At 33.2% G+C, this 11899-nt stretch overlaps 1 protein-coding gene across 1 annotated transcript; it reads right to left on the reverse strand.

Annotated features, from left to right (window-relative positions):
* Nucleotides 1-1223: 1223 nt before the first annotated feature.
* LOC100800821 (MACPF domain-containing protein At4g24290) lies at nucleotides 1224-9612 on the reverse strand. Its single transcript, XM_003525099.5, has 7 exons — nucleotides 9128-9612; nucleotides 8299-8537; nucleotides 7788-7980; nucleotides 6735-6797; nucleotides 5974-6166; nucleotides 3576-3742; nucleotides 1224-2154 (listed from the first exon to the last, which is right to left on the reverse strand). Exons 1-7 carry the CDS (start codon nucleotides 9377-9379, stop codon nucleotides 1471-1473), a joined length of 1791 nt encoding a protein of 596 aa, XP_003525147.1. The 5' UTR covers nucleotides 9380-9612; the 3' UTR covers nucleotides 1224-1470.
* Between the last annotated feature and the right edge of the window lie 2287 nt (nucleotides 9613-11899).

The raw sequence follows: 11899 nt of genomic DNA on the forward strand, positions 1-11899 counted from the left end.
GCCATAAAATAATAAAAAATGCTTGTGCAAAGTAATAAAAAAACGTTTTGTTTTCGTTTCTAAGAAGAATCGTGCCGGAAGCGAAGTGGACGCATGCCCGCCGCTGCACGCAATGCGGGAATTTGTTTTCTTTGACCTAAGAAAAGTTGTTTATTATTAGAAATAGAAAAATGCCTTGGTCAGATCAAAACAGAAGCGGGACCCACTCAAAAGTTTATTCTTGGTTATTTATTTATGACTGCTTAATTGCAAGGCTAACCAATGTGCATTATCATGCTTATTGCTTGAAATCAAAATCAGCTTCCGTACGCATAAAAAAAAAAATCAGCATGTGTAATGTGTCACAATGTTATTGTTGAAAACAAGTTGGATTTATATTTGATTTCTTGCATCCTGAACACCTGAATAATAAATATATTTTATACTTTTAAACCAGTTCAATGTTGGTTTTGACTTTTATTTTACCAAATTAATTTAAGTTTTAAAATTGGCAATTGTTTAATATTATAAATTATAATTTATAAATAATATAGTACAATGTCGTTCTTAGCAAACTAAAGATGATTTAAACGCAGCTTATCGTTTAATACTAAAGAGGTTATCCAAATGGGAATTGAGTACACTAATAAATGGAAATGTTTCAAACATTATGTGACATCCGACTGGTAAATTATTTAAAATTTCGATGTCTTTAAAGTAGTTCTAGGAAGGCCATTGGGTAAAAAAAGCTATTGGGTTTTTATTACTTTTCTAGGAAGGCTTTGCAATGAATAAATGATGGTAGTTAGAAGCACCTTCAAATTATGTACAGTGCTTTGATTTTTGCATGCAACTTTTTTATACCCATCACACATATTACACTAAAAGTGCATTTGGAACAACTTATTCACATCCTGTTTGAATTTATCATATGATACATGACTTTTGAAAGTGTTTGAAAGAGTTTCAAATATGTTTATAAATTATTTTTAACTTATTTCAATAAGTTCTCCAAATAACTTGTAAAAATAACTTACAACTTATATAAAATTAGTTAGTCTCATCCTCTCTGTGATAATAGAAATAACTTATACATAACCACTCACATTATAAATTCTTATTCAACAAGCGAAGGTTAAGCTGTTTATCCTATCACACGCTAAATAACTCTCCCAAGGTATGAAATGAATGCCCTCTCGTTGTCTTGAGAGTAAAATTTAAATGAAACTACTGCATAGAAGAGGTCACTAAAATAAGAGTGCATTCAAACATACAGGCAAAACAAAACAAAAATGTAACGGGCATGACTACACAAGCCTTTCCCAAAACTACAAGGAATTCCCCAAAAGTTTCTGCAGTGCAGGTATACACAAATAATGGTAATGGAAAATGTACAAAGAAAAAGAATCAGAGACTATTATATATACACACGCCCATCTCATTGAACTTTACCTGATGAGATTATCTTCCAACAACCCTCATTTGATAATTTCAAAAACTTACCCTCTCTTCATCAGGTATCACAGTCAAAAGGGAATATTTTACTTTCAGTGATATTTTAGCCTTCTCCACAAAAAGCCTTGCCCCAGACACAACCCAGTAGCCAGGAGTATCTTGTGGTCCTCTTGTCATTTCAGTTGTGTCAACAAACCTTAGAAGTTTGGGTGACTGAGTAGGCACAGGAGGCCCCCCAGGGTATAAAGCAGAGTTGATGTTTACATCAGATGGCCGTGGTGGCGGTGGCTTTTGTGGACTTGAGAAGGTAGTGCTGATCAATGTTGAGATTATTCCAGATTTCTGGGTCAAGCCAGGAGAACCCTCCCATTCAGGTTCTTTCACACGGGTAGCACCAACAACTTTATAGAAATGAAGTCTTAGGAATAGAACTTTCTTTAGGCCAGTATCTCCAACTTCAAAGTGAGCACCAGTCACGACAGCATTGTCATCAACTGAATCAACAGGAGCTGTGCAAACATGAGAGAAACTCTTCCACTGGACCTTCTCATAGTACTTGCGTTCTGAAGAGTCGTTAGACACATTCCCAATAGGCTCATCCTGGAGTTGGAAGGTTTTGGGTAGGGAAGAGAGGTGCTGTAAATGGATTGCCAAGCAGTTGCTTCTCTTTCCTTCCAAATACAATCGAAGGCCTGTCACGGGCTTCTTTCCCACATCAACCTGTATGTAAGTAGTTCAAGGTCAGTCTAAATCACCATATGTACAAAAGATCTAATAATGCATACAATAGCTGACTATTTTGGAATGACTAGATAAAGAAATAGAAGACTCTTCATCAGTACAAGTGTACAACTATTTGACTATTGACCAACAAAATTTAATGTCATAAACAGGTTTACATTTTCAGCCAAAATTATTGAGAAAATCTAACTAGACTTTTGGTACAAAAACCACAGATATAGGGTTGAAAAGTAAATGTGACAACTGACGAGAGTGATTTGCAGCCACCAGAAACATAAAATCTAGTCACTAAAACTTAAAAGAAGTTTGTTCATCTACTCATTTGTGTGGCAATATTTGATAATAATCAATTAGACAGGAGCAGGAAAAAGAAAAACCAAATCATATGATACTAATATTTCTAATTTTCACTTTTGGCTAAAATATTCAATTAAACAAATTAGATGGTGATTTTAACTCTAAATTCATGAACGAAATAGGTGGCCATAATTGTCATTCATCTCTCCCCAATCATTGCTGAACTAGACCAAGAATCTATCAAGTCATGGGGAGAATAAAACAAAATGCCTGAAGAGGAGGTCTAATAAATCTCTTAAAGTAAGACAGACTTGAAAAATTGAAATAGCCAAACTATTAGCTAATGTATTAGTTTAAACCCACAAAAGGCAAAGGTACACACATCAGAGTATATATCATATTCCTCATTTGTTGAGAAGAACTGAACAAATTTACCCAAGAAAATCACCAAAGCATCCAAACATAAGCAAAAAAACATACTAAAAAAGCAAACTATGATCCCTAACTTTAGGCTATAATTTCTTTAGTTCCAAAACTTTGTTGGTGGTTTAGACCAAATGGGAAAGTGGGAAAGATAGGGTATTTTGATTACTATAAAACTAGTGTACCCTAATGCCCAGAGGCTCCTCACTATGCGAAGGTATGAGGGAGGATCATTGTATGCAGCTTTACTCTTGCATATGCAAAGAAACTGTTTCTGGATTTCAACCCATGACCGGTCACCAAGGCACAACTTTACTGTTATGCCAGGGCTCACCCTCAGTATATTTGATTACTATAATTCTGCAAAAATGCAATGTTGTGATGATACAAAAATTGACATAATATTCCTATTTAGACTGATGCTCTAGGTCCAGTACAAGAGCAACTAGCACAAACCTAGCGCAGCAACACTTCTTACACAACAATAATCTTAATATCCTGAGTCTCAATTTTAAAATTACAACACATCTTGGATAGACCATCTTCCCCCTCTATCACTGTTATTCAATAGGGAAAAGGGGGGGGGGGGGGGGGTGAGCACAATTACATAAATCATGGAACCAAAGATAACAACAAACCAACTGGATACAAAAAGTTCAACATAAAACAAGTAGCATTACCGGTGTTGTGTTTACATAGAGCTTGGGACCCATGAAACTAAACTGTAAAGAAGCAGCATTTTGTGGCTTCCTTTCAGGACCAAGGGCAAGCTCACCAAATACAGGGGCCCATTGCCTTGGAAGCTGGAACTCCAAAAATTGATGCAGTTCTTCAATTTGTGGTTTATCTGCAGTTAGAAGTTACAACGGATGATCGTTATAATTTACTTCAAGACCAGTTTTTTAACCTCCAATGCAAAGATTAAGAATTACAATTATGGCATATAATTAGACCATTTCCAATAGGATACAAAACTATAGTTACAAACAGTAATTTTCTGAATAATCATTTCCAATGAATTTTCAGACAAGAAATTGAGAAAATATATAAGATCTTCAGCAGAATCTGAATTTAAAGAAATTGCACAATGTCTATGTCAATTAATGTGGCTGAACATTATTCTAGAGAATTGAATTGAAGGGTCCAGTGAAGCTTTACGGCAGCAAGAAGTCAGCTATCAATATTGCCTATAATCCTATGCAGCATGAGAGGACAAAAAATATTGAAATAGATAGACATTTCATAAAAGAAAAGTTGGAGGGAGCTCTTGTGTGCATGTCCCGTTACAACACCAACTGGTTGATGTTCTCACAAAGGGGCTAAACAGCTTGGGTTTTTATGATCTGCCAAACTGGGAATGGAAGACATCTATTTGCCAGCTTGAGGGAGATTGTTAAATTGTCAGTATGTAAATCTAATCATTAGGAGAATCCACTGAAAGTCTCTTAAATCTGGGGATTCACTTAAAAAACTAATTAGGCAAGTTTTTATTCCTTTTATTAGGATTGATTCTGTTTCCTTTTTTGTAACGGATGTTCAGCAACTAACCTCCATTTTAACTAAAGTTGCGTCATCATCCATATAACATTATTGAAAAGCATACTTATCAATCTTGGTTAGCAACGCATAGTGGCTGACCCCAAAAACATTGTAGCGGTATACCCCATAGGGAGATGACCGTTATTCTGATTTTGTATATATAGATTAAATAATTTATACCAACCATATATAAATGATATAAAATTTAAAAAGGTACTCAAGATTTATGATATCTTCATGGTTAACAATAAAAGGTCATAGATTTTAAGCAAAAAATACAAGTAAATAACAATAAAAGTTAAGGAAACAAACAAAATGAAAAGGCATATTCATATTTCAAATTTCAAATACAAGACATCTTAAACATTCAATAAAAAGTGAGGGTAAGTGTTGCCCAGAGAAAATAACAAAGGTGGTTGAGATCCTGAGGATTCAAAATAGTTCAGAGTAGAGAAAAGAATGGAAGGTGATCATGGTTATCAAACTCTCGAGTTAACTCGCTAACTCTTATGAGTTTATGAATCCACTTATCTTCTGTGAGTTGACTCATGTGTAAAACTCTCTTTTTATTAGACTCTGGGTAAACTCAACAAACTCTAAGTAAACTCGATAGACTCTCGAGTTTACCACCGAGTCAGCAAGTTAAGAAAATTAGACAAAATGTAAGCCATTTTAGGTTGTTTTCTATCTGTTTAGTGTTCAACATACCTCCATTTAGTGTTTGTTCCCGAATCGAAAAATTCCCACCTCTAATAATATCAAACTCTTGTTCTCTAATAACATCAAACCGTCGATAGAAATGCTCTACCACTACTATAACATTTGTAAGTTATTATCTAGTAGTGATGCATTACTAGACTTGATTATTTAAGTATTGTGAAATTTATAATTTACTATTTTACTTTATTAAATTGTTGAAATGTTTAATTGGTATGTTATTTATAAATATTTTGTTATTATTTTTATATGAAGTGGACTCTTAGTTTACGAGTTGAGTTCAGGAGTCGAGTCTTTGAAACTCTCACAAATTTATGTAAACTCTTGAGTTTGATAACCTTGGAGGGGATTGTCATAAGAAATAAAGCTGGAAATGGGTGGGTGTTAGTCAAACAATGTGAGAGTCTCTTAGTAGATAAAAGCATGGGAAACTACATCAATTAGGGATTTTTTAAATTTCAAAATGGAGTGAAATCTCAACTTTGACCCTGAAAATTCCCCAAAATGGTGCTATTTTGAGGGTGAAAATGGGTTTTCAAAAAAGCGTCACTCTACAGCCACTAGAATGCACTGCTATTCAAAACTTTGTGGTGGGCAGCCCATAGCTGCTCGGCATCGCCATACTGCTATAGCACACTATTGGTAACTATGCTAAAAAGAATCATGGATTCATGGGTTTTCCCTAACAAACCAAAATATATCATATCCCAAAGTAAAATATATAAAATGAATCTATACTGCCATAGTATCTGTTGAATCCACAGGCTTAGAAGCAAAATGTAAATAAGAAAATGGCTAATGGAGTCACACTTAGTCGCTTACAGCGTAAATAGAGATTCATGGCATGAGTTAAATATCCACTCCCATTTATTCCACCAAGTAGAGATGTAATTGGTACAAATGACATTGATATCACATCAGGTTGAGACAGAACAGTTTGGCACCACTCACTATGGGACAAAGATCTTTTCCCATTTCCACCTTTCCTCCTGCACATGAACTTGATATCCTGCGCCTAAAATGTTTAATGAAAAGTGGGAAAAAAGTAAGAATAATTGTTGTGTGACCTATGTATTATTTATTTATTTTGCTTTTGGACTGAAGAAGGGGACATTGCTACGGAAAAAGACATCAATTTGATGACTTTCTTGGTTGGAATGATTTGAGGCAAAACAAATTACACTGATCCACCAAAGCAATTTCAGATGCTTAAATGCTGGTTTTGGTATTCAACATGAAAGTACCAGATTGAACATACAATTTCAAAGATTAAATGTCAAGAACAAAATGATGTATATTGAATAAAAGTAAAATAATTATGAATTAATAAAGTACTAACAACAACTGATAGAGCAGGAAAAGTCTCTTTAGTAACGATATTAAAATTTGCATTGGAAAACACAGGAGTTTTCAAAAACAAAGCAGAACAAACAAGTCTATCAGCCAAATGTTGCACAGCAATTTAAATTATAAAAAAATGGCAAGGGAATTGGGTAGTAGTTCTTTAAGCCCAAGCCTATAGGAGAAACATGAAGGATCCTGTACCTGGCATAAATTCAATTTTTAAAATAAAATGTATTTACCTCTGATTCATAGTAGGATCTGGTTTGAATATCCATGAAATTTAGCGCATTATCCTTCATAACCTGTGGGAAAAAAGAGGAAAATACAAGTTATGATGGCTGTCTGCATAAGACTATGTAATATTTTCATTAGAAAAAAGCATAAATGTTAATAAGTGGACTGTTTTTTGTTTTTGGGTGAAATAAGTGGACTGGTTTTACCGCAAATAAATAGGAAGATCATTTGAATTCATTTCCTAATTTTTTTTATTTGATCTTGTGAGATTACATTAATGTTGTATTTATTGTTATACAAAAATCAGATATTCTATTTCCAATTAATCAGTAATTGATTGATTTTGTAATCAATACTGATTTTGTTTCTCTATTATAAATAGAGATCAAGTGTGGTCATACTTGACACAACACAATTACACTAAACACTTCTATATGGTATCAAAGCCTGGTTTATTCTTGATGTACCGAAGGATATGTGTGACAACATCATAATGACTATCACAGGGAGCATTCAAGAATTGGCTCACCACATTGACAGCAAACGTGATGTCTGGTATGGTGACAATGAGATAATTAAGTGTGCCTACAAGTTGTCGATATCTTCCCAGGTCTTCCATAGGCTCCCCCTGACCCGGAAGAAGCTTAACATTAGGATCCATAGGTGTGTCACTCGGGCGACAATCAAGCATTCCAGCCTCAGTCAAAATTTCTAAGACATACCTTGGTAAGCTTGATCGTGGAATATTTTACTCTTATGCCCATTACTACTGATGCAGAGACATTTTACAAGCAATGTGGTCAGTTTTTCATGGTGGTTACTCTAGCCGGACTCACAGTGGACCTTGATGCAGTACGCAATCAAATACTATCGGGTCCTACTGTTCCTACTTATGACATGGTTGTCACATGTATCCTTGATGTAATCCAGTAGTTATACGGAAGTCCTTGATGACCCCACCATGTATTCACATACCCCATCACAAAAAGGTGTAATCTTATAGCATTTACCAAAATTAACCAGAATAAAAATAAACTTGAACTGGGAAAGCTTCAAACCTTTTCCTTTGCATTAAACCTACTGTTATACTGTCCAGCTTTGTCAATGAAGAATTCGTCTGCCATGTCCTTTAATTTTTTCTGTACTTCAGCAGGTGGGACAGTAGATGAGTACTGCTGCGTTGCATAGATTATATCAGTTCCTCCTATTCTCACCCCAACTATAACATGAGTTCCATATTTCTCAATGAATCTGAAATGAAAGATGTAAAGATGAGTTGCAACTCAAACATTGCAAGTGTATTTTTTAAAGGAAATGACTGGCAAAGCAGTTAAATGTGTACACTACACTTGTTATGATTGCAGGGGAAATGTTATAAGCAGTAAGTAGCAAGACCTTTGGTAAAGGGTTTGCAAGTGGTGTCAAAGTTCTGAGGACACAAGTTGGGTTGTATGTATTAGCATAAACCTATTGGACTCTGTTTCTCACTTTAGTTAGCTCTTTCTGGACACTTGTTGAACACTTCAACTATGCATTATACTACTATATTTTGCTGAATCAAGGAAGTACCTTGTCAATGCAGCCGGATCCCAGGACGAAGGAACAGCTTGTTTGACATGATCATGAAGAACTACCTGGGTTTTCTCAAATGCAATGTTGTAGAGTGTGATGGATACACCATCAAAAGCAAGAGTCTTGGTATTGGCAGCATCTTTTTGCCAAACTCCTTTAAACCCAAACGCAGAGTTGAAATGGCCCGTTGGAATCTTACCAGACAGTGACAAGTCCTGGTTGAACTGCTCTGACATCTAAAACAAGGTAGACATGCCTTGTCAGATAAACAATCAATCCTCCACACTCTTCAACAACAACATAATAACAATAACAGACATGCCAAAGTATTTCGATTTTCTAAAACAAAAAGTTATATTATTATCATAAATCCATTTTTTTCTAACATCTCATTTTGACCTCAATTTTTGTTCCTATCTGCCTCTTCATTTTCCTCCACCCATTTTATAAAACAAAAACAGATATGTAACTTTTTTTAAAATACACACACATTTTTCAACATGGACACATAAACAATTTCGTGGCCTTTGGCAAATATTCACAAACAATTCCCCAGTTATAACACATTTTTAACTGTTTAAACTAAATATATCAAAATTAGTTTTATGGAATTTTAAAATGAACAGGTCCTTCCTCTCCTCCGCCCACAATGAACAAGTTTTAAACTTGGTCACCAAAACGAAACCTTTGACTTAAACAAAAAAAAAAAAAAACTATTTTCTACACTTAAAACCCATGATAAAAAAAAGTCAAAAACAATTTTTGTTACTAAAAAGTATTTAGTACATAAAAACACAATATTCACAACTTGTGGATATGGTAGTACCTGCTGAAAAGAGAGGACATCGGAGCACAATCTCATGCGGTCACCTTTATCGCACTTGATGGATTTGGGGACATTAGGGATGGAAATCCGAGGAGGGAGTTCGACAGTTCGAAGGTTGTCATCGTCAATAGCGATCAATCTGGAGTGGTTCTTGCAGGATTTGAGCTTCAGATCGTTGGTGAGATCGTAACCCAAGCCAATGGCCCTTATGGCGTCTTCCGGCGCCACCCCTTTATTCTTCCCTGCCATCATCTTCTTCTTCTTTTTCACGCGCTCATCACCCAAATCAATTAATTCCTATGTTGTTTGAATGGAATTTGTGAAGATGATGGATGTGCAGAAGACAAAAGAAAAGAAAATGAATGAATGGAGTTCACGAGAATTGGAATTGGAGATGGCCGTTTGATAATGTCTATAGTCAAAGGGAGACGTAGTATTATTAATATACTACTTGCCTAATTACAAGACTGCTCAAACTAGTCACCTTCTCAAATCTAAACCCCTTTTCAACCTACTTTTTCTTTTATTTTAAATTTACCAATTTTACTAAACTAAAAAATTTAAATACTTCTTTTAGCTTATATGTCACACCTCACCATTTTCGGTTATGCTTAGCTTTATGGTCCATTTGGAAGAAAAGAAAATAAAGAGGAAGAATAATAGGATCACAAAGTTTTTTCTTTTGCTTTGAATAGAAAGTGATAAGAAAATAAGAGGAATAAGTAACTTCATGATAAAAAAAATTTAAACATTTCATTTTTTATTTTTTCTTTTTAATTTAACTTTCAATATTTTTTTTTCATTTTTTTCTCTCTCGACCAAACATAGGGTGTCTCTCTCCATTTGTCAATTTGAGAGCAATTTTATCACATGGTTACTTGCTTCAAATTTTTTTAAAATAAAAATATATTGTTATTTTTGTAGGCCAAAGAAATAATAGATAAATAAATGAATTGTAAAAATTTAACTTCCGCCTATTCTTGTTGTGTCATGCCCCAAATTTTCCAACAACTTGTTTAGAACAAGCATGTATATGCATGTATGTATGTATAATTTTTGGTGCACATAGGTTCACTGTCAAAGAAAGCCAATTCACGCTTGAATGATGAAACTAAAAGTAAAACCATATAATATTTTTTGTTAATATTATTAAACCTTAGAGTTTAACGCCGACTTTGCAACTGTTTTTTTTTTTCCTTCGTTGGTGGGCTTCGTATGTATATGAATGTTTAGGGATTCAGACCATAGAATATAAATACATGTGGATTTTTCGTTTCTAACTCCTTTACATGCAAATCACATGGAAATTAGCAGCATGTATATATAATAAAGTCTGGATCCGCACAAAGTAAATAGCTTATACTATCAATTGTTCTAGTTTTCATGAATATAGTTTAGAATGTAAATGATTTTTATTTTTTTTTATATATGCATCTTTGATAGAAACAAGTGCAACACTCAACGAGGTTGTCGTTCTTATTTGACTGTGTTAGTAGAGGCCAATCCACGCTTTCGCACAGCAAAGTGTGCGAGAAATTCATTATACATATATATCAAAAATTGATGAATGATGATGCGGTATTAGGCTCCTGCGCATGCCCTTTACATGAGAAAAGAAAACTTTAGAGAACACTAGACAAATTTGAAAATGAATTAAGAAATGAGATTAAAAAAATATGATTAGTTCAAGAAGATTCTAATAAACTGTGCATATAAGTAATAAGTGTTATTTAAAAAATATTTACATAATTTTAACACAATTATATTGTGAACACTCGATGTCGAATTTAATACGTGGCATTCTTGATAAAACAATTAAATAGAGGAATATTATGATCATATGCAAAAATCTGTTCATCGGATCGGAAGGTTAGGTAGGTATGTACGGTTTCTTTCTAGAAAAAGTCAAAGCTCGAGGGCGGCTACTACGCCTCATGCCTTACTACAATTTCTAATTTTATAATTCAACATAACAACTAATTATTGGTGAGGTCCAGCTGCTTCCGCGTAACTTTTTAAAGTAACAGTCTCTCTCTTTTTTTTTTAAAAAAAATTCTGGATCAAAATTTGTCATATTTTAATTTTATGAAGATAAAAACTATATTATAAATTTTGCAAGCTGAATATTTCCAATTTTAATGGACTTTTAACTTATATTTAAAAGTAATTAATTTAATAAACAGTTAACAAATATGTATTTTTTTTCTTTCTAAAATATGTTTTTGTTTGCTTTGAGTCAAAATTTGACATATTTTAATTTTTTAAGTATGAAAAACCTATTAAAAATTTTATAAGAATGAAATATGAACATTTTCAATTTTAATAAACTGTTAATTAATATTTAAAATAATTAATTGCAATGGATGTTAGCAAATATGTCATTTTTTTATTAGCTAAGATATATTTTTCATTTTTATAATTAAAAATATTTGAATTTCGTACTTGTGAATCTTCATACTAGTTGAATATGTATGGTGTGCTATGTTGCTTTCTCTTTACTATGATAGAGTTAATGTGAAATGTCATAGTTCCTTATTTCATTATCTCCTATTAGTTGAAAAAGAGACATCTTATCTTTATTTTTAAAAAGAAAAAATAATTAAAAAATCAGTAATAATATATTTTTAAGGAAAAAATATAACACTTATATTCTGAAGGCTTATAAAAAAATAAAAATAATTATATATATTAAAAGATAATTTAGAAATAAAAAATATTTACACGAAAAGACATAATTAACTTTATTAATAGTTATAAATATGGTTAATAATC

The sequence above is a fragment of the Glycine max genome, chromosome 5, assembly GCF_000004515.6.
Source record: "Glycine max cultivar Williams 82 chromosome 5, Glycine_max_v4.0, whole genome shotgun sequence".
Lineage (NCBI taxonomy): Eukaryota > Viridiplantae > Streptophyta > Magnoliopsida > Fabales > Fabaceae > Glycine > Glycine max.